Source organism: Lutra lutra, chromosome 4 (genome assembly GCF_902655055.1).
Source record: "Lutra lutra chromosome 4, mLutLut1.2, whole genome shotgun sequence".
In the NCBI taxonomy this organism is placed as follows: Eukaryota; Metazoa; Chordata; class Mammalia; order Carnivora; family Mustelidae; genus Lutra; species Lutra lutra.
In genome coordinates, this window is record NC_062281.1 from 197,213,196 (window position 1) to 197,238,895 (window position 25,700).

The window sequence follows — 25,700 nt, forward strand, 5'->3', positions numbered from 1 at the left end:
CACACCACTCTGCAGGCTGGACCAGGAGGCTCAGTGTGGAAGGGGAACCTTTCCAGGGGCCCAGTGGGCTTGGACCTACAGGTAGTCAGGGCATCAGGGCTGGGCACTCTGGCCTGCATGTGGGGCATTCTGATCAGGTCTGGGGAAGGGTTCCCTCTCTGGTCGATGCTGCCTAGGACCCTGTTGTTCACATCCACTAGCCTTGGGAGGGGTCAGCCGACTGCACAGCCTGCTAACCACTGGTCATGGTATAAGCAGGTGCCTGCAGTGGCACACGGACCACACGGTGCCACTTGGCTTCCCTGGGCCTGAACCTGCCAGGGGTTGTGGGGACATGTAGGAGAAACCCAACACCCAGTCAGCAGTGCTTCCCTACCCTCTGACCAAGTCTGGCCTGGCCTGCCACTACCGGGGTAACCTGGACCCACCACCTACACCCCTGCCTGCCTGCCGGCCCTGGCCCTGGCCACACAGGAGGGGCAGGAGCCCTTTGTCCCCCATGCCACTATTACATAAGCACACCGTGGGCTCGTGCACCGCTGGCCCCCACAAACATTCAGTACACAGACCAGTGTGTGCTGCAGGCCCTGGGTGCTTAGGGAGCCATGTGATTCTTGGGAGCCTGGTCCTCGAGAAATGGTGGCAGGCCAGCCCGACTGAAGTTTGGCTCCAAACCCATGCCCACCAACCCCGAGTGGGCAAACTGAGAACACAGTCAAGGACTCTGAGACCACCTCTCTCAACGCTGCGGGGTTTCCGGATACCCGTCAAACTGCTGCTGAGGGAGTGATCTTGCCAGCAGAGGGTGCCACAGCCCCACCCTTGGTCTGAAGGCTGCGGTGGGGATGGCCCGGCAAAGTCAGGTCCTGCTCCTGCCTTCGGCCACTGTGCTCCAAACCGCGGGGTGGGCCTGTAGAAATGCCCATGGCCCTCTGAGGAGGTGCAGATGGCAGGGTGCTCCCAGCCTCCGCAACAGGGGGGGCTCTGCTCCCCTCCTCTTCCCCAGCACCAGCCGCAAAACACGGGCCTTGGGTCTGGAGCTCTTAGAAGACTGGAGTGTTGGGACAGCGTAAAGCACTCCAAGGAGACCGCAGAGCTCAGTTTACAACTAGTTTATGTACTTCAAAGTCTGGGATGTTAGTGGGGAAGAGGCAATGTGAGCACGGAGTTGGAGAAGACAGGAATATAGGCCTTGGTGGGGCTGGGGGACAGTGGGTACTGCCCTTACGACGTGTCTGGTGGCCCCAGTAGAGTAGCAGTGACAGCAGAGGGGGTCAGAAGATGCTGTAGAGAGAATCGCTGGGGTGACCCCCCCGGGGGACTCTTGTTTGTCCCCGCCCAGGCATGGGCTCACCACCCAGACGCACCCTGTGCATGCGCTAGCCTTGGGGCTTGCAGGGTCCTGTTCCTTCGGGAAGGTGCGGTCTGCATCTCTGTGGCTGCAGGGGGACCCAGCGTGGTCCTGGGCAGGAAGGCAGGGCCACTGTCCCCAGCAGGCACTACCCCTCAGGCCAACTGAACGCCCTGGTAAAGCCCAGTTTTCTGCTCACCCAGCTGCTGACCGTACCATCAACCTGCCGCCACAACTCCCTGCCCTTCTCCAGATCCTGTCCCCTCCGGAAAGCCTTTGGAACCCAGCCAGAGCCAGCTCCTGCCCTTCCCCAACCACCTTCTACCAACATCTAGGACCCGAGTGGCCGCATGGACTCAGAGCGGCCGACCGGACCAAGCCCGCTCAAACCGATGCCAGCCCTTCCCCCAGAGGGACTGGTTCTTCACAAGCGACAGGTCCGGCCGCTCCGCTCGGCTGCCTCCTGTCCTGGGCTCAAGGCCAGTCCTGTATCTGATGTTCTCAGCCCGCCCCAGGCTCCCTGCCCACCTTCCGGCTAACTCCTGCCTAAAGGACAGCACCGCGCGCCCGGCTCTGGGCCCGGGCAGGGCAGGGGTCGCGATGGCAAGAGCTGCTGCCACAGCGGCAGCGGAGGGTCAGGCTGGGGGGCCAGGCGAGGCCCCCGCGTCCTGGAAGGCAGACGCCCGAGCCGGCGGCCCTCCGCCGCTGCAGGAGAGTTCGGGGTGGGGGGGACGGGGGTTCGGGCGCAGTCGCCGCGGGGCAAGGCCCAGGTTCCGGCGGCGCGCGCTGCCCCGCCGGGCTGGGGAGAAGGGGGCCCTCGGGCGGGCGGGGCGGCCGGCTCCGGCTCACGGCGCCCGACCCGCTGCCCCCGGCGGCGGGGGGCGCAGGGCGCGGCTGCGCGGGCCGTCGGGCGTGCAGGCCTTGGCCGACAGCGCCCTCTCGCGGCCGGAGCGGAAGGCGGCCGTCACGGTCACCAGGTAGGCGGTGCCGGGCGCCAGCCCCTGCAGCGTTGTGCCGTTGCGGCCCGCGGGCACCTCCACGCGCTGCGCCGCGCCGCCCGGCAGCGGCCCGTACTGCACGTGGTAGCCGAGCACCGCGGCCGGGCCCAGCGCCGGGGTCCAGCTCACGCGCAGGCTGCGCGGCCGCGCGTGCGAGACGACGATGCGCTCGGGCCCGGCCTCCTCTGGGGGTGGCGGGGGAGCGCGCGTGAGAGGAGGGGGCGGGGTCTCGTCCTGGCCCCGCCCCGCGCCCGCGGCCCCGCCCTCCGCGCCGGGCTCACCGGGCAGCGTGTGCACCCGCAGGTGCTGCGGCCTCACGAGGTGCACGTTGGACTCGGGCACCAGCGCCACCTTGTAGTCGGTGTCGGGGTCGAGGTTGGTCCAGGCCCAGCCCGTGGCGTTCCCCGGCAGCTGTTGGCGACGCACGGTCCCCGGGTCAGCGCTGGGCGCCAGCTCCAACACGTAGTAGCCGGAGTCTGCGGTCAGCAGGGGCGGCCAGGCCAGGCGGAAGCCGCTGGACGTGACCTCAGAGGCGCGGAGCTGCTGCGGCCGCATCGCGTCTGCGGGTGGTGCAGGACGTCAGGTCTCCTCTTGCCCGGCCTGGGGCCCTGACTGCTGACTCAGGGCGGACGGGACAGGGAGATGTGGGGGACAGCCCAGGCTCCAACACCGCACAGGGAGATGTGGGGGACAGCCCAGGCTCCAACACCGCAGCCGTGCTAATGATACACGACCCAGTGACAGGGCTGGGCTACGGAACCTGGGACTCCATCAGGCGCTCAGCGGCAAACCCCCGCAGGTGAGGAGCCGTCGTGGCCACTTCCCACCACTCCAGTGGCCTAAACAGGGCCCCTCAAAGGTGGTGTTTGAGAACAGAAGGCCAGCCCCCTTCCCGGGCCCCAGTGGCCAGCACAGAGTGTGGGGTCAGCTCTGGACAGTCCATGCAAAGGGGCACCACTGGGGCAGCCAGAAGATGGGAGGCCACGGGTGGGGGACTCCCCAAGGGGGGATGACGTGACAACTCCAAGAGAAGCTGGGTGAGCGGTCAGAATACCACCTGCCTCAGATTTCTAGGGGGAGGCTCCAGAGTGGGACCCTCAAATGTGCATTACTCCTGAGACTGTGACACCACATGGCCATCTGAGTGACCAGGCAAGCAGGTAAGGTTGATAAATTTCTGGGCAGTTATGCCCATTGGGATCCTCATGCTTCCTCATTTAATGTCGGGTGCTCCAGCTGTCAGCCTGGCACTCATTCTCCTGCCGGTCCCCCAGATTCAGACCCCACCCCACCCCTGGAGCCCCCGCCCCACTGCCTCACTGCCCTGCAGCCTTGGGTTCTTCCTGTCCAGCTGCTTGCTTTTCCTCTTGCTGTCCCCTCCAGACTCAGTCACAGTGGCTGACGCGGGGGCCACCAGAGCCCAGGTATCCCTGGGAGAAACCTCTGAAAGGACCCTCTCCCTCCTGCAATCCACAGCCCAACCCCTTTCAGTTTTTGGTGGATGATTAACCCACAGGCGGAGGCTCAGGAAGAATCCTGGGGTTAGTGGCATTTTTCAGTGGATAGAGCCAGCTGAGCCAGTAATCAGGCCCTTCATCTCCCCCCACTGCCACCGTGAGGTTTGGCTGGGTGGGGGCTGCAGAGGTGGTCTGTAAGAAAGTTGGTGGGGAGCTGCTAGCCCGCAGTGGGCCCTCCCTGGTCCAGCCTCCTCTCTAGCAAGTCCCCAAACCACCACTGGCACCAAGTCACTCCGCGACTCTCCTCCCCCCTAGGGTGGCAGGGCCTGCCCTCTGTGCAACCCTAGGTCATCCCGACCCGGCTCTCTGGGTCATGTACAGGAGCCTGCAGTGTCCATTGGCACAGTCCTCAGGCTTGGGCCTCCCTCTTCCTCTCCATTTAACCACATCCCATCACATGCAGCCCCTTGGTCGCCCTGCCCCTCCAGGCCCTCCACCCTGGGGTGGGCCAGTCAGCGTCAGCAGGGACGGCCCCCTGCACGTGTTTACTCAGGCCTGACCCTCTGCCCGATAGAGCCCCAGGCAGTGAGGCCTACAGGGCGCAGAGCCTGACCGTGTCCCTGGAAGATGCAGAGAGAAGTTTGTGAGTTACCTCCCTGCTGACCACCCCGACAAAGTGCTGTTGGCCAGGCCCCTGGCCCCTGCTCCAGGCCCTCGAGTCCCTCTCCCTGCACCTCTTCCGGGGCTCCTTGGCTACCTACCCAGAATGGATGCCCTCAGCTGCTGGGCAATGATGTGTAGGTCATCCACATCCACAAAGTGTAGGTACTTCTCAGGGGGTGCTGAGGCAGCAGCTGACAGCTCCAGGAGGTTGCCACGGCCAGTGCTGACGATGAAGACAGTGACACCCAGGTCCTTCAGCTCCTGCATGGGGGGTCCCACGGGGTCGCTGGAGCCGCCGTCTGTCACCCACACCAGCACCTTGGGCACCCCTGGCCGGGCCCCCGCCACCTCTGCAAAGAGCTGCTCCTTGGCGTATGCCAGCGCCAGGCCAGTGTTGGTGTCGCCCATGCGCTGGGCTGCAGCACGTATGGCATCCTGGACAGCCTCACCTGAGCTGTGCTGGCCGAAGGGGAACTCGGTGTACGGGCGGCTGCCCACATGCACCAGGCTGGTGCGCAGAGCCCCGGGGCCCAGGGGCAGCAGGCCCACCAGTTGCCCCACAAACTCCCGAACTCGGGAAAACTCATAATGAGACACGCTGGCCGAGCTGTCCAACAGAAACAGCAGGTCCCCCTGGGGGGCCGATGCTCGGGGGCCTGGGGGAGAGGGGAGGGTTCAGCCCCGGGTGGTGGCCCCAGACAGCCCCACACCCAGGGCAGAACCCCCAGGGTCTGAGCTTCCCCTAAGCTGGAGTTTGTCCTTACCCAAGTAGGCCCTTAAAGTCCGCTCAGCCCCACCCCCCAAAGGTCCTGAAGCTGGCACCCCTGGGGAAAGGAGGAGAGGGGTCCTGAGCCAACAAGTTGCCCACAGTCTCAGTGGGTTCAAGCTCTGCACCCTGGTCATATGCCTGGGGTGCTCTCTGGGCTCAGGTCTCATCTGTCGCGGAGAGCCACCCCCTCTAAGCACCTCCAAACCCCCTTTGCTCAGCCGACTCTCTGCAGGCTGGAGCCAAGGGTCCTGGATCAGCCCCTAGGAGTGTGGGTGGACAGGCCTGGGTCACAGGGGTGGTCTCCTCAGGCTTGGCTTCAGGCCCACAGCCCAGCCTCCAGGTAAAGCGACTCATTGTTGGGGCTGGGAGGCACAAAGTGGCTGGGCAGACTGGGGGCTGAGGTGGATGAGGGGCACAGAGCATGATCACAGCCCATATGGCCAGGCTGGAGTCATGACCCCACTTGCAGATGATGTAACCCCTCCTCTGGACCCAGGAAGCAGGTTACCTGCTGCAGCAGCCCAAGGGCCCACCAGCCCTTTCAAAGCCTTCCCCTCGCTCCCGGCACCCCAGGGGGCAACAGGACCCCTTCCACCACTGCGCTAAGGGCAGACAGGAGCTGCAGTGTCTCGGTTCTGATCTGTGCCTTGCGGCCTCTGTTTCCCTCTGTTTCCCCCAATCCGGTGGGGCGACTCGAGCCCTCTTACCACCCCAGCCCTCTATTAAGGGTCATCGCAAGGAGAAGGAAACTGAGGCAGGGACTTCCTCCCCGACAGACGCCTCCCCTCCCTTTCCAGACCCGCCCCCACAACATCTGGCGCCCGCCAGGCAGCCGGGGGGCACCTGGGTCCGCCCACCGCAGGTGGGTGGGGTGCCCGGCGGCCGTCCCTACCCCGCGGCCGCGGAAGGGAAAGAGACTGCCCCCGCGGGGGTTAGGGGCGCCGCCTGAGCTGGAGCCCAGCCCGCCTCCGGCCTCACTCACCACGTTCGGCGCCGCTCCGCGCCAGCGCCAGCCGCAGGCTCAGGGCCAGGCTGAACGCCGTCCAGGGCAGCATCGCGCGGCGGGAAGGGGCGCGCTCGGCCTCCGCTCGCCGCTCGCTCGCTCGGGGACTGCAGGGCGCGCCGCCGCGCAGGCCGGCCCCGACCCCGCCCCCGGGAGGCCCCGTCCCCGAGGCCCCGCCCCCGGTGAGCACTCACCCAGCGTGCGGAGGCGCACAGGCTCCGGGAGGCGGAGAGACCCGGGCGGGTAGCGACACGCAGCGCTCACGGAGGTGCGACCGCGGCACACGCGCGTGGGTGTGCACAGACACAGACACTGCAGCTCTCTTTCCTGGTTGGGAGGCTTCGGGGTCCCCACTGCCCCCTGCCCCCAGCCAGGAGCAGAGCAGGGAGCTCTCAGGCTGGACTCCCACCCCCAGGCCCACCGCCCGTGACCCCACCCCCAGTGCTATGAGTCTCTGAAATCAGGCCCAAGGGAAACCCAGGGGGTGCGATGGGGTGGGGGTGACACCGAGAACGAGGTCACCCTAGCAAGGCAGGGGCCCTGGACTCATCTCTACCACAGGGTTGAGAGAGGGGTAGGTGTTGTGGTCTGGACACTTAGAAAGGAAAGGGGGCATTGGGAGAGTGCAGGGGTCTGAAGGGGAGCTTCCCCCACCCCTGCCTGGCTGCTTGAAGGAAGAGCCATAGGAGCTGGGAATGGCTGGTTTAGGTCCTGTCCAGTGTGACCATGCTGGAACTATTGTTGTCCCCATACACCCTGCCCAATGAGGGTCCCAGGGCTTGACCCAAGATCTGACTCCAGGACCAAGGGCAGGCCCCCAAGCCCTCTGGAGGGACCCATTAGCACCAGGGGTGGCTGACGGTTCAGTAGTCAGCATCCTGAGGCCGCTCAGGCCTTAGGGCAGATGGCCTCTGCTTGGGCAGGAGCTGAGGGTCCAGGTGAGGTCTCTCACTATTTTTTCTTTTCTTTCTTTCTTTTTTTTTTTTTTAAGATTTTATTTATTTGACACAGAGACAACCAGAGAGGGAACACAAGCAGGGGAAGTGGGAGAGAGGGAAGCAGGCTCCCCGCTGAGCAGGGAGCCCGATGCGGGGCTCAATCCCAGGACCCTGGGATCATGACCTGAGCCGAAGGCAGATGCTTAACCCACTGAGCCACCCAGGCGCCCCAAGGTCTGTCACTACGAAGACCACTGGCTTCTCCCAGCCACTACTCTGTGGAGCTGGGTGGGCACAGGTCCCCCGGTGCAAGGTGGCAGGGGTGTCTCTGCCAGGATGTCCCCTCCCTTCCCCCGTCCCCAGGAGGGTGCTCAGCAGCACGGACATGGGACTCAATGGTGTTCCTTCCTCCCTTTATGGCAGGTGAGACACTGTGTGGGACGGGCTGGAGCTCCAGCTTTGCCTAAAAAAGGAAGTGGCTCAGCCGGGCTGGAGGATCCGGCCGGAACAAACGGGAACTGTGTCCCCGCCGCTCCCACCCCCTCGAAGGGAGTCTTGGCACGGCAGTGCTGGCTCAGCTCCACAGACCTCAGGCCTCCGCTGGGACCAGAAACGGCCTGGTGTTTCTGCCTGGGCCCTATCGTTGGGGGTGTGGTGCGCAATAGGCTTGGGCCCTTGAAGTCCAGGGTATGCCTCCCAGGGGGGCCTTGTCTGGCCCCCGGCCCCAAAGCACACAGGCTGACCGGGACCGCTGCTGCTGCTGGGGACAGTGAGTCGAGGCCATGGCCAAGCAGAAGCAGCTGGAGGCTGGGGCTCCCACCCAGAGCCGACCCTGGGGACCCTGGGGTGGAACCACCCAGGTAAATGTAAGCAAACACTTCTCGGTTCATCCTCTGTCTCACTGGGCACCCCCGGCCAGGGGCGGGTCCTGGGCCATGGCGGACGGCCCTAGGGCAAGGCTGGAGCTCCCCAGCTTGGCCCCCAACTCCCCGTGTAGCAGGCAGGCCCCAGCCCCACTTCGGCCTGTGCTGCCGGGCCAACAGGGAAGTTTCCGTCCCTTCTGGAAAAACTGAGCGGGTCTTCTTGGCCATGACTCAGGCCCTCGAGGAAGCAGCTGCCCTCCTCCCTCCGGCCTCTCCGTGAGACGGAGAAAGGATGAGAGTCCCAGTCTTTGGACTGGTCTGCCAGGGCCTCTGCCCAGACTTGGCTGAGCTGGCCACCAGCCCTGGTACATTCTTCCTCTGCTCTGCTCTGTCATCCCTGCTGCTCGCATGGAGCTGACCTCTCACCTGACCCCTGGGAGGGCTCCCCCACCCCCGCAGTGTGGCCAGCTTTAGTCCCAGCCCCTGCTAGGCCCTGAGGCTTTCCTGCTGCATTAAGGCAAGTCTCATTCCAGCACCCTGCACTTCCCCACAGGAGACTCAGGCAGAGGGAAGGTTCCCAGGGAGCATGGGGGTCAGCCAGGAGTGTCATAGTCGGGGTCAGGGCTGGGCTTGAGGCAGACGCCAGAGGAAGCACAAATATAATTATCCGGAAACCTCCTCCCTCCCCTAGGCTCACCCAGCCCCTGCCTTTCCGCAACCCCCCCCCCCCCCCCCCCCCCCGCGGGCTGAGAGCCCCAGAGCATCACTTCCTGGTGCTGGCCCACCCCACCCGCTGCTCCACAGGCAGGTGGAGGGGCTTCTGTGAACCCTGGGGACACGGCTCTCTGAAGGCCCTGCCCCCACAGGGTCCACGGGAACACTCCTCCTCCACACAGTCCAGGCCTCTGCAGAGAAGAAGGGCCCTTTGTCCCCAGCTCACTGTGGTCATGTTGACCCTAGGGAAAAGGGCAGCTCCCGGGGCCTCTGACCCCAGCCCGAGGGCACTCTGGGCCAGAGGGCCAGAGCAGTGTGTGTCCCCACCCTACCCAGTGGGGTGCCCTGTGCCTGTTTTTCACATGTTTGTGCCTCACATATGCACACACTGGGAACACTGAAACAGGAACGGGGCTGCTGTGGTCCTGAGGAGGCTGTGGGACAAGCCAGAGGCCTTCAGAGCCCAACCCACAACAGGAAGGGGGGCAAAGGAAGGGGGGCCGGAGCAGCAGGGCCCAGAGGTCCCTTCGGCCCCCCGCCCAGCTGCCACACCCACACATCCTTCTAGACTCCACCTGCCTGTTTATGGTCAGGGACATGCCAGCATCCAAGGGTCTGGAGGTCTGTCCTCTCATGGCCCAGGAGCCCAGGCCTGCCCTCTGTGGTCGCAGAGCTGGCAACAGCAGAGCGGGCAGCCTGGGTGAGGGACCGGTACCACCCTGCCTGCCTTCATCCCATCAGGTCTCTGCAAGGACCAGCCAATGCCATATTCTGCTCTGGGGACACGGAGAGCTGTCCTCCAAGGGCTGCCAAGCTGGATGGGGGACAAGCAGGCGTGTGCCTGCCAGGATGCATGTCTACTTATTTTCCCTGACAAGGGTGGGGCCATGTCAGACCGGGTGGGCACGAGCTGCAGGAAGGGCCGAGACCCTAGGGAGGCAGCTGACCGGTGTGTCAGGACAGTAAGGAGGCCCGGGGTGGGGGTGGGAGGGGGCAGAGAGGAAGGCCAGCATCCAGACTCCTGCATTTCTGGCCCGTAGAGACCTGAATAGTGGGTCCCTCCTGAGGTGGGACCCCAGCTTTGGTTCCCTCTGCTGGAAACGTCTGCCACAGGGAGCTGATCACCAAACCCAGCCCCAGCCGCAGGCACAGTCCAGTCCAGTTTGGATTGGTAAATAGAGACTGGGGAGGGACAGACCAGCACCAACACTTTGGTGGGGGGCTCCACAGAGGTCAGGGTGGGGCCCAGGGGGCAGGAGGGAGGAACTCAGCCCTCAGAGGGAATGAACTGGCCTAATCTCCCAGAGCCCGGCTAGCTGCCCCCAGGGTCTGAGGGTGACACCTGAGCGCGCCCATCGCAGGAAACACTCCGAATGAATAAATGACCTGGGGCAGGTCAAGGAAGCTGACAGAGCCTCATCTCCCCATCTGTGGGGTTGGGACGATGAATCTGCCTGGGGTGTTCGGGAAGCAGACAGACGGATGCGTGCACATCTACACAAACATGCAGTGCACACACATACGCACACACACGCACTGTGGAGACCCCCATGACCAGGTACACTTACAGGTCAGGGGCCTGGGCACCTGGGAAAAAAGCATTTGTTGCCCAAAATAGCGATCTGTGCCTGTCCCAGCAGTAATCCAGTGCCTCAGCCCTTGGCTTTCCCAACCGACCCTCTAAAAGCAGACCACTCGGCCCCTTCTGTTACTCCCCACTCACCCACCCCCTTCGCAGGTGCTCCTTTTGTGAGTGGGTGGGGGCAGAGCTGGGGCTGAGGCAGCTCATCCCTGGGGTCAGCTGGAGGCCATGCAGGGCCCCTGGGGCCGGCCTGGGAAGTTGGGACATACCTTAAGAACCCCTGAGGCTTTGGCAGCTGAGTTCCCCACCAAGCCCCCCCCCACCAGGCCCAGCTGTTGTTTTGATGACACTGGGGCCAGGAGGATCCTCAGGAGGGCCCTCATCTCCGAAGCCTGGCCAGAGCCTGCCCAGCCTCGGGCAGGAGGGGAAGGAAGGCGACTTCAGACCAGGGGAAGCTAGCCGTGGGCGCTGGGCAGCAGGCCAGGCTCCTGTCTGACTGGGCACAGACAACTGGAAAACCCCAAGAACTCCTGTGGGATCTGAGCCGGCCACACACTGCGCTCTGCCCGAGGCCACAGAATGAGCCTGAACCCGGAGCCCCAATCTTCAGGCACATCTGAGTCCTGATCCTACTGCTCACACACAGAGCCTTGACGGCAACAGAGGATGCTAGATCCTTGAAGAAGCCTTTCGGCTACCCCTAGATTCTGGACAAATTACAAGAAACACATTTTTGGTTTGCTTTTTTTTTTTTAAAGTAATCTGGGGGCACCTGGGTGGCTCAGTCGGTTAAGTATCTGCCTTTGGCTCAGGTCCTGGGATGGGCTGCGTCAGGCTGCTCTCTGCTAGCAGGAAGTGGGCTCCTCCCTCCGGCTTGTGCTCTCTTGTTCTCTCTTTCTCTCAAATAAATGAAATCTTTAAACAAATAAATAAAAGCAAATGCCTTTATAAAAAAAAAAAATCTGTACATCCAACGTGGGGCATGAACTCACAACCCTGAGACCAAGAGTCACAAGCTCTAAACACACACACACAGAGTCACAGGCGCTGCTGACTTGAGCTAGTCAAGTGCCCCAAGAAATATATTTTTAATATACTGCTGGGCTTACAAATAAGTAAGTATCTTCGAGGCTCCCCCCAAATTAAAAGCACTAAGAATACATAAATAAATAAACAAACGCGGGAAGATGAAAGGAAACAGGTGGCATAGCAGGGAGGCCCGCGATACAAGGACGGCGACGCGCACCTGCCATTACCGAAGCCCGCACAGGACCGAACAGGGCCCAGGTAGGGCCGCCTCGCAGAGGGACTCCTTCCTGGAGCAACGTGTCCCCAGGATGTTCACGGGTGCGGCGGACAGGGGAAAGGAGCCACCGCTCAAAGAAACAATACACTATCAGTAGCCTCATCGGAAACAACAAATAACGGATTTGGACCCCCCGCCCCGAGAGAGTAAGACATCGTGGCCGTCAGGTGTTACAAAGTAACCATGTGGGAACTGCTCCCACATGGAATCTGGAAGCAAAACTGGAACCTAAAAACTGAACGTGCGTGAAGAGACCGTCACAAATGACGAGATTTGAACAAGAATTAACCTCTAGATACGCTAATAAAAGAACAAGATTAAGTGACCGTGTTAGTTGGCAGATTAGACTTCACCCAGCAACTAGGGAAATTTGGAAGAAGACGAAGAAACTGGCCAGAGCGCAGGACAGAGTCCGGGAGTCGGAAACAGCGAGCGAGCGGGAGGCCCGCGGGGACACACGGCCGCGGGCGTTTCCGCGGCGCAGCTGCCGGCGGGGCGGGGCGGGACGGCGCGGGGCGGGGCGGGGCGGGGCGGGGCGGGGCGGGGCGGGGCGGGACGGCGCGGGGCGGGACGGGAGGGGGCGGGGCGGGGCGGGGCGGGGCGGGGCGGGGCGGGGCGGGGCGGGGCGGGACGGGACGGGACGGCCGTCGGAAGCGCGGCCTCCGCTCGGGCGTGTCTGGCGCCACCTCGCGGCCGCCCCACGTGCTGCGCACGGAGCCCCGCGGGTCTCCAGGCGGGCACCCGGACGCACGCCTCGAGCGCGCAGGCCCGGGCTCTCTCACGGGGCGGGGCGGAGGCCGGGGGCCTTTCCCGGTCTCGGGAGTCTCGGCCCTGGAGAGGCCTCCAGGGCTCACACCCAGGCGCAGAGCGGCTCGTCGCCGTCGGGGTGGCGTCCCACTCGCCCACGGTCGCGGCGCCCAGCGCGGCGGCGGGCTCCAGGGCTCCAGGCTTCGGGCGGCAGCAGCGCGCGGAGGCGCCGGGCCAGGCGAGCGCGGGCGGCCGAGGCAAGCACGAGCAGCGGAGGCAGCGAGAGGAAGCCGAGGACGATGAGCGCCGCGGAGCCCCTGTCCGAGAGGAGCGCGCGGCACGCGGGGCGGGGAGCCGGGTGAACCTGCGGGCGAGGCGAGCGGTCGGGCGGGGCGGGGAGCGGCCGGGCGGCAGGTGGCCCCGCGGAGGCCTGGGGGCGGGGCCCGGAGGACGGATGGGGCGGGACTGCGGCCCGGGGGCGGGGCCGAGGCGGGGCCTGGTAAGGGACGGCGGGTGGGAGCAGGCGGACCAGGCGGGGCGCGGGGTCAGTGCGGACCCAAGGGCTGGGCCCTGGGCGCGGTTCTGAGGCCTGGCGGAGGGATGTGGCTGGGGCCGCCTAGGGCCAGGCATTTTTGAGTCATGAACGGGAGATCCGGGGCCCAAGCGGCAAATGCCCCTCGTAGGAGTCCCTTGAGGGGAGGCTCAGAAACTTGTTCCCAGGTTGTCTCATCGCGGCTTTCCTCCCGTCTCTGCTTTCCCGGGGCCCTTTCCCACGTGGGCATCGGACCTCGAGCTCCTCCCCGTGTCTCTCCCCAGAAGGCACCACCGTCCCTCCCGCGGCCCCGTCTTCATCCCCCTGCCCACCCCCCCACCCCCGCCCTATGGCTACAGAAGAAGGACCCATGGCATGGCTACCTACATGCTTGCCCCTTCCTCAGACCAAGCCATAGCCCATTCCACCCGGGGAAATCCAGCCCAGGGCAGTAAGGGTCTCCTAGTAGCTGTGGGGGCGGGTAGGGGCGGTGCCCTGGAGAGCTTTGGCCATATCTTCACCTTCTCTTTCTGGAACCCCCCTCCTCTTCCCACCATGCCCAGCTGTCCAGGCCCTGGTGGCCCTTGGTACAAGGCTAGGGGCCTCCCAAAGGGAGGGAGCTGTCCGCTCCAGTGACAAACAAAAGCCCTTTTTCTGTGGCTGCGCGGGGGGGGGGGTGCCTGGCAGAAGGGGCTTTCCAGGGAGGGGCACATGTGTCTCTGGGACAAGGGGCCATGCTGAAAGGGCGAGATTCACCTACAGCCCAGGGCCCTGCAGTTCTACAGGACCCCCCCCCAGTCCCGAGGGCCCCAGCCAGCCCCCACCCTGCCCATGGAGGGCTTCACTCACCCTCGAGTGGCACAGGAATCCCAGGTACACGATGGCAGCCGGGGGCAGCAGCACGAGCAGGAACACTGTCGAAGGCAGCAGCAGCTGCAGCAGGAGCCCCGCCAGGGCCTGGCCAGGCAGCAACAGGGTCCCCGAGCCATTGACAGCCAGGCCCACCCATCCTGGGGACATCAGGGCTGAGGCCTGGCAGTCAGGAAGTCTTCCTGGCAGCATGGGTGCTGTGTCAGAAGTGCCCCCTCCCTCATCCTCCTCCGTCTCCTTCTCCTGTTCACTCATGCTTTCCCAGGCAGCAGGCCTGCTGGGTTCCCAGCAGTAGTCAGACGGCAGGACCTGGGTGCCCAGGTCAGACTCCCACCCAGAGCCCAGCAACCATGGTGGACCCAGATGGAGGACAGTGCCCTGGCCCAGGTAGGCCCAGCTCTAACCATCAGTCTCCAGGGCCATACCACTGCCTCAGTTTCCCCTGCTGCCAGGCTGGGCCTCTCTCTGCCAGGCAATTGCAGCTCCCGCCCTGGCTAGTGTCCCCAGCCAGCTCCTGTGTGTTCTGGTCAGGGCTTGCACAGCTGTCCTGGCCCTGGGGCCCTCCTCCCTCCCAGGCCCGCCCTCTCCCTGCTTCCAGCTCCCCCACACAACGACTTCATTTCATAGGTCGTGACTCTGACAACGGCTACATCAGTGGCTGCTGTATTGAGGTGGCCACACACCGCACTTCCCAGCCTTCGTCCCTGCTGGTGCTCTCATCCCAAGCCTGGCCTCCCTCAGCCTCAGTAAAACAGGGGCAACACTGGGTGCCTAGAATGTGGGGCTGCTGAGAGGCACGTGAGCAATGCACATGAACTGCTTAGTGGAGGACCCAGCATACAGTAGGTGCTCAATAACAGAGGCTACAAATACAAGCATCCTTTGTGTTGGAGTCTCATCCATCCTGAAGACGGACAGAGCGTGCCTTCCATTATTTCAACAGTGAGAAAGCCTTCCCTGACCTTCCGGAAACCCCAACTTGTTTCCTCAAATATCACTGAAACGCTCTTAACTCCCAACAGACATTAGGTTTCTCTTACATAGCGCGCAGCATTTTATTTTATTTTATTGTTTAAGATTTTATTTGACAAGAGGGCAACAGAAGCAGAGTTGGGAGCAGGGAGAAACAGTCTTGCCTGCTGGGCAGGAAAACCAGCTCTTTACCAAGACCCCGGGATCATGACCTGAAGGTGGAAGCAGACACTGAGGACTGAGCCACGCAGGCGTCCCAGAGGCCTTTACACCAGGTGAAGCAGCATGCTTTGTATCTTGTCAGACAGATAGTATAGGACTAACCGAGAAGTCTGCAAAAACTTCAGCCAACTAGAAAGGCACACCTTTGAAATGGAGGCAAAGTCAGAGAGGTCGGTCCTAGGCTTTACTAAAAGCTGCTAAGGACCAGATTACGGAAAAAAACTCCCAAGTTGCGGGGCGCCTGGGTGGCTCAGTGGGTTAAAGCCTCTGCCTTCAGCTCAGGTCATGATCCCGGAGTCCTGGGATCGAGCCCCACATCGGGCTCTCTGCTCAGCAGGGAGCCTGCTTCCCTTCCTCTCTGCCTGCCTCTCTGCCTACTTGTGATCTCTCTCTCTGTCAAATAAACAAACAAACAAAAAAACCCAAAAAAACTCCCAAGTTGCAAAAATGCCCCATGAAGCTGGAGAAGTGGGCAGGACAGACGGACGTGGGATGTGGGCCGCAGCTCAGACCCCGGACCTGGAGGTAGGAGGCTGGAGAAATCATGGTTGCCACATTGAGTGCATTCACCAAAAGTCCTTGCTTCCCAGTCGGTCCCAAGAATGCAGCTGCTTTCCTCAGACAAGGTAGCAGGCAGCATTTTATTTTATTTTTTTAAGATTTATTTATTTGACAGACAGAGATCACAAGTAGGCAGAGAGGCAGGCAGAGAGAGAGGAGGGGAAGCAGGCTCCCCGCGGAGCAGAGAGCCCGATGCGGGCTCGATCCTGGGACCCTGGGATCATGACCTGAGCCGAAGGCAGAGGCTTAACCCGCCGAGCCCCCCGGGCGCCCCATCACGCGGCCACTTTAAACAGCGCTCGCCTAACTAGCTGACACTGGGAGCGGCTTGCCGGCGTGGAGCTGAATGAACGAGCTGGAGGGCGTCAGGTAGCGGCTCCCTCTCACGCCTTCCCCTCCACGGGCTCTATTGCTATCCAGCTTTTCCTCTGACGCTTTCCAGCACGTGCATTCCCTGCAGACACATGTGGGTGGTGGATGGCAGCGGTCATGCACGGTGGGGCGAAGGCATGAAGCCTAAGGCAGGCCCCAGTGAGGAGGTGAGCGGAGGGTCCCTGCAGCCCACGCCAAGCCCCGTTGCCCGACACACACGCGCGTGCAACTGAATTATTTTCCCAAGTACACACGTATCCAGATCTTATACTAGCTGTTTGCTTATTCAGATACAAATAATTTAGGGTAGAAAACAGAGCAAATGATAACGTTCAGACGCAGAGTTCGGGTGGAGAGGGTCCCAGTCTGCTTCTCACAAGCTCCCGCCTCTGCTCACATCCCTCTTGCGTTCGTTCAGTCACGGAGCAGACACTCGCCAAGGTCCCTCAGTGGGCCATGACTGCTCTAGGTTCTGTGGACCCAGTGGTAAAGGAGGCCAGCGTGGCCTCTGCTTTGTAGGGAACAGCTCTGTGTGGGGGCCCCGGCAGGCCTGCGTGAATCCATACTTGAGTGAACGGCAGGGCTCTGGGCTGTGGCAGAAGGTGTGAAGACCAGCCATGGAGCTGGCTCCCACGGATGTCCGCCTGCAGAAGGAGCAGGTTCTAGGCTTTCCTGGCTCTTAGGGGGGTGTGAGATTTTCCACCAGGCCTCCCAGGGGTCAGCGAAACATGGATGCAGCTTTTTGGCAAGAGCCCCCCTGTCCCCCCACCCCTCCAGCTCACCCCCTCACCCCCTGCCATTTGTCAAGGGAAGCAGGTAACAGACAGCTTTGATCTCTTGATTTTGCTGGCTGCTTAGGTGGTAAACTATGACCTGAGCTGAAGGTGGGCGCCCAGCTGACTTAGGCACCCCGGGGAGGCGACATTTGAACAGAGTGACTGAGGCTCACGGGATAGAGTCCATGCGGCTTGAGGGGTGAGATGGGGCCACTCAGCCCCTTGCCAGAGATCCACCCTTTGGATCTGGCACCTGGAAAGGCTGCTCTCAGGGTGGGGGGCAGGGGAAATGTCAGTGTTCTGCTGCCACTCTAGAGCAGGAGCTGGGCCTGGGGTGTGGCAAGGCAGGGCCTTGAGGACACCTCATTCCTGGGAGTGTGTGCAGCGATTGGGGACTCGGGGCTGGGAACGACACGATCCCCCGCCCCAAGCCATGTTGCTTCCCAGTGGACAGTCACAAGAGGCAGCTAGGCTATACCGCCCTCTCCTGTCCGGGGTCTGGACAGGTGGCCTTACCCAGGGACTGGGGATGATAAGGTAGTCTCCGAGTCAGGGCCCCCGAATCGAGGTGACGAGTCCTGGAGGCCTTACTCGGGCCCTCTCCTGAAGCGCCACTTCCCATCCTCTGGACTTGACTCTCCTAAAAATCCTTTGTCTGACTCCCTCCTCCTAGTGTCCAGGCAGGGCTCTGCCCCTTTCACAGCCTCTGCTGAGTTGCCTCAACCTGCCCTCAAGGGGCTTCCTACTCCCCACAGTGTCATCCAGGCTGCTCGGTGTCCGTGGTCAGTCTTCTATCCTGGCGTGGCCTCTGTGTGGGGGGAGGGGCCCCACTTACCCTATTCATTTCCCCAGCCTGGAATCAGGAGAGAAGCCACAGAGGTGGTGTTAGCCAGCAGAGACAGGAGTGGGGGGAGGAGCAGGGCCTGAGGGAGGGACCCGAGGGAGGCACGTGGGTGCCTCTCTGGGGCAAGTCAGGGCACAGCAAAGGCTGTGGGCCTGTTTCGGCCTGCCTGGCCTTTGTCTCCCTGGAGGGGGGCCGAACCAAGAGCCCTGGCAGTTGGCAGGGGAGGAAAGGTGCTGGGGCAGGGGCTGCTGCCAGCCCACAGGGTGTGTCTCCTTAAGTTGCTGCGTAAACAGTGCAGAGAAGCGACCCGTAGGCGGGCCCAGGAGACCACACGGTATCCCCACTTACAGCTGCAGCCCCAGCCTCCCAGCTTCTGGAAGGGGGCAGCCCACCTCCACACTTTCAGAAGTGTCATGAGAGGGCTACCAGGCTGTGGCTTGCCTGGGAACAGCATGGAGAGGACCCCAACTGGAGGACAGAGCCCAGGGTGGACCCCCTCGAGGGGAAACGGGGAGTTAAACCCTTCAGAAGGCTAAGTGGTAGTCTGGTCCCTTGGGGAGATGATGGGCTGGGGACACATGGGCTGGGGATGGCCAGTGGCCTCCAGTAACCATGAGGGATTCCTGTTCTTCACAGATGGACTCCAGGAGCTCCCAGCCAGGGGAGCAAGACGTGACAGAGGCAGGGGCTGCCCAGGAACTTCGGTGGGTGGAGCTGGGCTCCGAGGTTTCCGAGGAGGCCCTGGAAGCCGGGACAGAAGGTCCCAGGGCCCGGCAAGCCGGGGGGCGCCTGCTGCAAGCCGTGTGGTGGGGTCATCTGGGCCTGGCAACAAAGCTACTGCGTCAAGGGGCCAGTGTGGAGGAGAGGTGAGCCCCGGGGCGGGGTTGGCAGGGGTCCCTTCTCTGGGCAGGGCGGCAAGGGCCCTTCCACCTGCGCCTTTGCCCCCCTGCGTGCCCCCCTGGCTGCCCACAGGGACCACACGGGCAGGACCCCGCTTCACCTGGCCGTGCTGCGCGGCCACGTGCCCCTGGTGCGTCTCCTGCTGCGGCGCGGGGCGGAGGTGGCAGCTGCCGACCGAGCGGGGCGCACACCTCTCCACGAGGCCGCCTGGCACGGGCACTCGCGGGTGGCCGAGCTTCTTCTGCGGCGCGGGGCCCCCGCGGCGGCGCGCTCGGGGGCCGGCCTCACGCCGCTGCACTGGGCCGCGGCGCTGGGCCGCACGCTGCTGGCGGGGCGCCTGCTGGACGCATCGGGACCCGGCCCCGCGGCGGCGGACGCGCGCGGCTGGACGGCGGCGCACTGGGCGGCGGCGGGCGGCCGGCTGCCGGTGCTGGAGCTGCTGGCGGCGGAGGGCGCGGGCCTGGACGGGGCCCTGACCGTGGCGGCCGAGGCCGGGCGCACGGCTGCGCTCCGCCTCCTCCTGGCGCGCGGGGCACGGGTGGACGCCCGGGACGGCGTGGGGACCACAGCGCTCGGCGTAGCGGCGAGCCTGGGCCGCAGGCAGGTACGGCTCGGCCTGGCTGCGGGGAGGGCGCGGGCGGGCGGGCTCCTCCGCCGGGTGGAGCCGGACGGGAGGGAGGGCGGGCGGCTGTCGGGGGTCTGAGAGCGGCCTCGCCATTTGTAACCTCTCTTGGGAGGCCGGTGAGGATGCCTGGCCCGGCATTCGGACTTCCTCTGACTGGCAGCAACAAAGACGGAGCGAGCACCAGGGCTGTCCTGGAGTCCAGCAGGCCCACAGGCAGCCAGAAGGGAGGCCGCGGGCTGCTTAGTCTTGGACTTTTGTAGGAGGATGGAGGAGGAGCCCTCCTCCATCTAGGAGCCCTCCAGGACTGCAGAGGTGCTGGCCCATCGTCACCCAACAGGGAAGCAGCATTGAGAAAGCCGCTGTTGGGTGGGAGAGGCCAGATGAGATGTGGGTCAGGGCCAGTATCTGCCCTCTCCTTCCCTCTTCTAGGACATGGAGGTGCTGCTTGACCACGGGGCAGACCCCAGCCTCAAGGACAGGCACAGTCGCTCTGCACTCCACAGGGCTGCGGCCGGGGGACACCTGTCCGCTGTCCAGCTGCTAGCAGCCTGGGGAGCAGAGGTGGATGCTCGCGACTCGCTGGGCCTCACACCCCTACACCATGCTGCTCGGGGAGGCCACGCAGAGGTCGCCAGCCACCTCCTAGACAGGGGAGCGCAGGTCAATGCTGCTGGATGGCTCCACAAGACCCCCCTTCACCTTGCCCTGGAGCATGGCCACGGCCCCACTGCAGAGCTTTTGCTGAGCCGAGGGGCTAGCCCCACCCTGAGGACACGATGGGATGAAGTGGTCCAGGACCTGCTGTCCGAGGGGGCCTGCCCCAGGCACTGCCCACCCTTTGCAGAGAGGAGTGGGAGGGGCACAGAGCCCCAGAGGCCCCGAGCTGGACAGAAGTCTTCCGGCTCCCACAGTCTTCGGTGTGCACCAGTTCCTCTCTTCTGGACCGAGCCTGCCTGCCTCCCTAAGGGGAGGACAGCAGAGAGGTTCCCAGAAGAGAAGGGGGGCAGTGACTTGAGCTCCACTAATGGACCTGGGACTGCTCCGCAGCCCCCTGGGATCACGTCTCCCCTGCAGCTACAGCCTCCTCCACACTCTGCTTTAGCAGAGACTGAGTCGTGGCAACAGATTTGACTGAAACCTGACAGTCTCCCGTGTCCACCATGGGGTTGTCACCCTCAGCTGTTCTCGCTGTGACATGGGGACGTTCTTACTGTGTTTCCTTCATTATATCTGGTATTTGCCTGTTGACACCCATTTTTTAAAAAAGATTTTATTTACTTGAGAGAGGGAAAGAGAGCATAGAGGGGAGAGGGTTAGAGAGAGAAGCACACTCCCTGCCAAGCAGGGAGCCTGATGCGGGACCCCATTCCAGACATCCAGGATCATGACTGCCGAAGGCAGTTGCTCAACCCACTGAGCCCCCCAGGTCCCTGTTGGCATCTCTTTATCACAGGGCTGAACTAATGGGCACAGTTGTTCACATCACCCCTGTGATCCAGGGCCCGCTCTCAGAACTGCTGTCTTCCCTCTCACAGACCCAGGTGATACACCCCCATCCTAAATTATCTAAGGTCAGGTACTGGACAACAGGGACAGGCACTATGCGCCAAGGACCACTGGGATTCTCAGACAAGCCAAGGCAAACTGTTTCCCTTGCCCTGCCTTGTCTTCCCTGTAGGACCCCAAAAGAGGCTCTGGCCCAAGCTTTTTGCTCCTTCTTGCTTCTGGCTCCAGAGGACACTGTGCCTCTCTGCATGGCACATCCTCTCCTCGCAGGAAATACAGGTAGTAAAGAATGTTCTTCAATGATGTCAGCCTCTCCCTGTCATTACTCAGCCATCTCTGTAAGTTAAAACTCCTGTGGCACAACTGAAACAGATGAACGGTTGTTTCTGACAACCCACCTCCGGATCCTCATAGAAAATCGTCACCACATTTAATTTAAAACTATAGTTTTTCTGAGAGAACAGCTTTATGGAATGGATTTCATTTTTCAAAAGTGCGAGTTCTGCCAAATTTTTTAAAAAAGATTTTATTTATTTATTCATGAGAGACAGAGAGAGGCAGAAGGAGAAGCAGGCTCCCCACTGAGCAGGGAGCCAAACGAGTTGTGCCAAATTAGCACCTTGGCCCACAGGCCATGGAAATGCTTAGATTTACACCCAGGGTAACAGGAAGCCTTGAAGGAGTTTGTGTGAACGTGACATGGTCTGATCTGCTTAGAACTGGCCAAAAACACAGCGGATTGCTCCTGAGGAAAGGAGGTACAGGGAAGCCAGTGAGATGGTGGCACCTCAGTAGCAGGGGTTGGGATAAACAGGCACAATCAGGCTGATTCTGTGGGCAGAGTCCCTTGGACTTGTTGCCGGGCTGGACATGGGAGGCGAGGTACGAGGGGATAACAGTGACTCCTAGTGAGACCTAGGCCTGAGTTGGGGGTGTCGGTGATAGACCTTTTACTCCATGGGGAGAGCAGACCCATAGGAGATGACAAGAGGGAAAAGGTGAGGGCTGGAATGACATCTTTGGGATCCTCACTGAGAATGGTCTCCAGAGGTGCAGGATGGCCCTACACCGAGCTGGCCAGCACAGCCCATGGGCTCTACCTTCAAGGCACACCCAGCACCCAAGTGCCTCTCACCTCCTCCACTGGGTCCGCTATGGCCCACACCACCATCGGTTGCACATGGAACATAATGTTGCCACAGCCCAGCCAGCTCCCAGCCCAACTGGTCTCCCTGCCTGAGACCTGGCCTCCACACAGTCTTCCCTAAACAGCAGCTAGCAGCTCATTTAAAAAGTTGGTGGTGCTACTCTCCCACTCCAAATGTCCCCACTGACTCCTCCTTTCATGAAAGCAAAAACCAAATGTGGGATATTGTATTGCTCAGACGCCCCAGTGACCTCACCCAGCTCACATGTTCTACCGTGGGATCTCCTTGTGCCTCCTGTGAAAATTAGTAACAGAGGGGCGCCTGGGAGGCTCAGTGGGTTAAAGCCTCTGCCTTCAGCTCAGGTCATGATTCCAGGGTCCTGGGATCGAGCCCCACATCGGGCTCTCTGCTCAGCGGGGAGCCTGCTTCCTCCTCCTCTTTCTCTCTGCCTGCCTCTCTGCCTACTTGTGATCTCTGTCAAATAAATAAATAAAATCTTAAAAAAAGAAAAAGAAAATTAGTAACAGGAAGCCTCACTAAAATGTAGCTGGGAGGCTCAGGGGAGAGGACGCCCTCTGGCCCCCCACTCACCAACTGCTGACCCAACAAGAAGAGGGACTCTGCAAGCGGTGTTACTTCCACTACCCCCAGCAGGAGGAAGAGAGGCTTTCCTCGTCTGCCCAGCAACAGCCCAGCCAATGAGAGACTGTCACAACCTAGACAATGAGAGGCTGTCCAATGGGAGACAGCCATAATTTAGCCAGTGAGAGACTTTCACAGCCCAGCCAAAGGGAGGGGCACCTGGGCTGTTCAGCTGGTGAAGCTCTGCCTTGGGCTCAGGTCATGATCCCAGGGTCCTGGGATGGAGCTCCACATCCAGGTGCCTGCTCAGTGGGAAGCCTACTTGTCCCCCTAACTGCCCCCACCCCCGCTGTGACCTCTCTCTCAAGTAAATAAAAAATCTTTAATAAAAGAAGACAGCCACAATTTAGCCAATAAGAAGCCACTGTATTTCAAACTCTCAGTTTACTCCAGTGGACTTTTTGTTTGCAACAGCCCTCCCAACCCCTAGTTTTCCTTTATAAAAAATCCTCCCTTGGCTGTTCTCCTGGTATTGGAGAAGCTGGCTTGTCCTGGATTGCAATTCTCTTATTTTTAAAAAATTTTTAAAAAGATTTTATTTATTTATTTGACAGAGAGAGATCACAAGTAGGCAGAGAGAGAGAGGTGGGGAAGGAGCAAGCTCCCTGCTGAGCAGAGAGACTGTAGATCCCAGGACCCTGAGATCATGACCCAAACAGAAGGCAGAGGCTTTACCGCTGAGCTGCGGGGGCGCCCGTGGCAGTTTTATTTGTAATGTTAACACTCCTACCTAGAACTGGAGTCCGTGTCTCTGCCCCTTGACACTGAATGAACTTTCTTTTTTTTTTTTTTTAAAGATTATATTTATTTATTTGACGGAGATCACAAGTAGGCAGAGAGGCAGGCAGAGAGAGAGGAGGAAGCAGGTTCCCTGCGGAGTAGAGAGCCTGATGCGGGGCTCGATCCCAGGACCCTGGGATCATGACCTGAGCTGAAGGCAGAGGCTTTAACCCACTGAGCCACCCAGATGCCCCATGAGTGAACTTTTGTGACTATTTCGGCTGCTGAAATGATGCTGTGTGGTTCTCCAGGGTGAGCCAAAAAGGCATAAGGCACCGGTATCACCTTGCCCTTCAGCCACCCTGTAGGGAATGACGGCCCTGAAGCCACCACGCAGCGAGGAAGCCTGAATGCAGCATGTACCCACCCATCTCTGAGGTTCAGAGGCCCACGGGACTCTCATCCGCCTCACTCCCACCACACTGGCTGTTTTCCTGTTCCTGACCACACCAGGTGTACTCCTGCCTCTAGTCCTTTGCACTGGCCGACTCCTCTGTCTGCTGCTCTACCCCACAGATACCAGCCTGTGCCTCGGTCACTTCCTTCACTCACCACCACCCTCCGTGCATGCGCTAACACTATTTAAAATTGTGCCCCCCAAAAGTGAAAGCTCTTCTTCAGGTAGAATGCCAGGAAGTATGGGAAGAATGATGGGGTTAGAAAATCAATGAATGAATACAGATTTGCCAAGAAATAGGATATGTATGTTGTCTCAAAGTGTGGTGGCCCTGGAGGGGTGCTGCTCACCCGTTCCAGACTGCGCTTGTCATTCCGGTCCACGTCCACCACAGCACCTCTCAGTGGACTGTATACTTCTCCTGGTGGCCCCGACACAGGCTGAGCATGCAAAGTTACTGGGGTCTCCCATTTCCGCCCAACACAAGGCATCCCTAATAGCAATGTTTGCTCACAACTACTGTGTGAGTTGACATGTTGTCCGACCTGCATCCTATCTGAGGCCCTCCCTGTCTGATCCGGATTCCTCTCTCTTTTTTTTAAAAGATTTTATTTACTTGACACTGAGAGCATCTAGACCACAAGCAGGGGGAGGGGCAGAGGAAGAGGGAGAAGCAATCTCCCTGTTGAGCTCCATCCCTGGACCCGGAGATCACCACCTGAGCAGAAGGGAGACGCTCAGCAGACTGAGCCACCCTGGTGCCCCTGCTTCCTCCCTCTCAACAAGACACCTCTGCACTTCTACCTCCATCTCAGGGTCTGCTTACAGGAAACCCTTAATGAGTTACAAAGTATTTCTCTACAAGATACTACTTACAAGCATAAAAAAGGTGGAGAAGCCTGGTAAACAAAACCTTGAGCCAAGTGGTCAAAGCTGACAGCACCCAAGTTGGGACAGGCTGCCATCCGGCTGGATACTATGCACCGACAAAGACACAGTATAATTTCTGTAGTATTCTGCCAAAAACGTACAACCAGACTCTAATGAGGAAACATCAGATTCAAATTCAGACACCCTACAAAATAACTAACCTGTACTCTTCAAGAATGCTGGGATCAATAAAGAAAAAATGAGGATTGGGGGCGCCTGGGTGGCTCAGTGGGTGAAGCCTCTGCCTTTGGCTCAGGTCACGATCTCAGGGTCCTGGGATCGAGACCCGCATCGAGACCCGCATGGGACTCTCTGCTCAGCGGGGAGCCTGCTTCTCCCTCTGCCTGCAGTTCTCCCAGCCTGTGCCCTCCGTGTCAAATAAAGAAATATAATCTTTTTTTTTTTTTTTTTTTAAGATTTTATTTATTTGACAGACAGAGATCACAGGTAGGCAGAGAGGCAGGCAGAGAGAGAGGGGGAAGCAGGCTCCCTGCTGAGCAGAGAGCCCGATGCGGGCCTTGATCCCAGGACCCTGGGATCATGACCTGAGCCGAAAGCAGAGGCTTTAACCCACTGAGCCACCCAGGCGCCCAAGAAATATAATCTTTAAAAAACAATGTTTAAGAAATGTAGACCGTTGGTGCTTTTGGGTAAAGTGCATGGGGAGTTCCATGAAGTAGTCTTGCAACTTTTCTGTCATTTAAAAAGTCACAAAGAAATTGCCCCCTCCCATTCTGCCCCGACTTCGTTATTTTTCATTTTAACGGTAATACAGCGGTAAGGTGGTAAAACACAAGACTTACCATCTGAGGGATTCCGTTTTAGGGTAAGTGCTGCGGAAGCGAGCGCGCGTCCTGACCATTTTCAAGTGCACAGTTCGAGGGTGTTCGGCACCTTCACACGCTCAGGCAGCCTCAGCACAGCCGCAGAACCTTCCTGCCCCGCCGGGACCCCGGGCCCACTGGCGGCCGCGCCCCCTACCCCACCCCGCCGCCCCCAGCGGACCCCGCCTCCCGCCGGCTTCCGTCTGCGCACCCGCCCGCTCTGCGCGTCCCGGACGAGCAGGACCGTTAGCGTCCGTCTTCCTCACCGTACCCACCGCTCCGACCGGCTCCTCTCTCCAGACTGCGAGCCCCGGCCCCGCAGGCGCAGCCAGCCGCCGGCGCAGGGGGAGGGCGCTCCGCCGCAGGCCGCCGAGCCCCCAAACCTCGGACCAGCGGCGCAAGGAACCC

General features: G+C 61.2%; 3 protein-coding genes and 1 long non-coding RNA gene across 13 annotated transcripts; 1 reads left to right on the forward strand and 3 right to left on the reverse strand.

Moving 5' to 3' along the window:
- Positions 1-1,097: 1,097 nt before the first annotated feature.
- Positions 1,098-6,375, reverse strand: VWA1 (von Willebrand factor A domain containing 1). Its single transcript, XM_047724410.1, has 3 exons — positions 6,221-6,375; positions 4,568-5,125; positions 1,098-2,909 (listed from the first exon to the last, which is right to left on the reverse strand). Exons 1-3 carry the CDS (start codon positions 6,291-6,293, stop codon positions 2,197-2,199), a joined length of 1,344 nt encoding a protein of 447 aa, XP_047580366.1. The 5' UTR covers positions 6,294-6,375; the 3' UTR covers positions 1,098-2,196.
- A 1,008-nt stretch (positions 6,376-7,383) lies between these two features.
- Positions 7,384-14,048, reverse strand: TMEM88B (transmembrane protein 88B). 2 transcript variants are annotated; one of them, XM_047724423.1, is made up of 2 exons: positions 13,773-14,048; positions 7,384-7,642 (listed from the first exon to the last, which is right to left on the reverse strand). In XM_047724423.1, the coding sequence occupies exons 1-2, from the start codon at positions 14,046-14,048 to the stop codon at positions 7,451-7,453; spliced, it is 468 nt and encodes a 155-aa protein (XP_047580379.1). In that variant the 3' UTR covers positions 7,384-7,450. The 2 variants fall into 2 exon arrangements, with proteins under 2 accessions (XP_047580379.1, XP_047580378.1); XM_047724422.1 differs by lacking the exon at positions 7,384-7,642 and adding an exon at positions 12,202-12,755.
- Positions 14,049-14,060: 12 nt separating this feature from the next.
- On the forward strand, positions 14,061-20,876 carry ANKRD65 (ankyrin repeat domain 65). Of its 8 annotated transcripts, none has more exons than XM_047724401.1 (6): positions 14,061-14,180; positions 14,421-14,733; positions 15,988-16,087; positions 18,177-18,406; positions 18,513-19,044; positions 19,495-20,876. In XM_047724401.1, the coding sequence occupies exons 3-6, from the start codon at positions 16,013-16,015 to the stop codon at positions 20,194-20,196; spliced, it is 1,539 nt and encodes a 512-aa protein (XP_047580357.1). In that variant the 5' UTR covers positions 14,061-14,180; positions 14,421-14,733; positions 15,988-16,012; the 3' UTR covers positions 20,197-20,876. The 8 variants fall into 8 exon arrangements, with proteins under 8 accessions (XP_047580357.1, XP_047580359.1, XP_047580365.1 ...); XM_047724403.1 differs by having other exon boundaries at positions 16,006-16,087; XM_047724409.1 differs by having other exon boundaries at positions 19,178-19,633.
- Positions 20,877-20,964: 88 nt separating this feature from the next.
- On the reverse strand, positions 20,965-25,689 carry LOC125097057 (uncharacterized). Of its 2 annotated transcripts, none has more exons than XR_007126477.1 (3): positions 25,568-25,689; positions 24,408-24,578; positions 20,965-21,073 (listed from the first exon to the last, which is right to left on the reverse strand). It is a non-coding gene; the product is annotated as an uncharacterized LOC125097057 (long non-coding RNA). The 2 variants fall into 2 exon arrangements; XR_007126476.1 differs by lacking the exon at positions 20,965-21,073 and adding an exon at positions 21,110-21,316.
- Positions 25,690-25,700: the final 11 nt, after the last annotated feature.

Coding starts and splice junctions, on each gene's coding strand:
- VWA1 (XM_047724410.1), bottom strand. CDS start 6,293: ATGCTGCCCTGGACGGCGTTCAGCCTGGCCCTGAGCCTGCGGCTGGCG. Junction 5,126..6,220: donor GCGGAGCGGCGCCGAACGTG/GTGAGTGAGGCC, acceptor CCTCTCCCCCAG/GCCCCCGAGCATCGGCCCCC. Junction 2,910..4,567: donor GCTGAGGGCATCCATTCTGG/GTAGGTAGCCAA, acceptor CACCACCCGCAG/ACGCGATGCGGCCGCAGCAG.
- TMEM88B (XM_047724422.1), bottom strand. CDS start 14,048: ATGAGTGAACAGGAGAAGGAGACGGAGGAGGATGAGGGAGGGGGCACT. Junction 12,756..13,772: donor GATTCCTGTGCCACTCGAGG/GTGAGTGAAGCC, acceptor CCTCGCCCGCAG/GTTCACCCGGCTCCCCGCCC.
- ANKRD65 (XM_047724401.1), top strand. CDS start 16,013: ATGTGGGTGGTGGATGGCAGCGGTCATGCACGGTGGGGCGAAGGCATG. Junction 16,088..18,176: donor AGGCAGGCCCCAGTGAGGAG/GTGAGCGGAGGG, acceptor TGTTCTTCACAG/ATGGACTCCAGGAGCTCCCA. Junction 19,045..19,494: donor CGAGCCTGGGCCGCAGGCAG/GTACGGCTCGGC, acceptor TCCCTCTTCTAG/GACATGGAGGTGCTGCTTGA.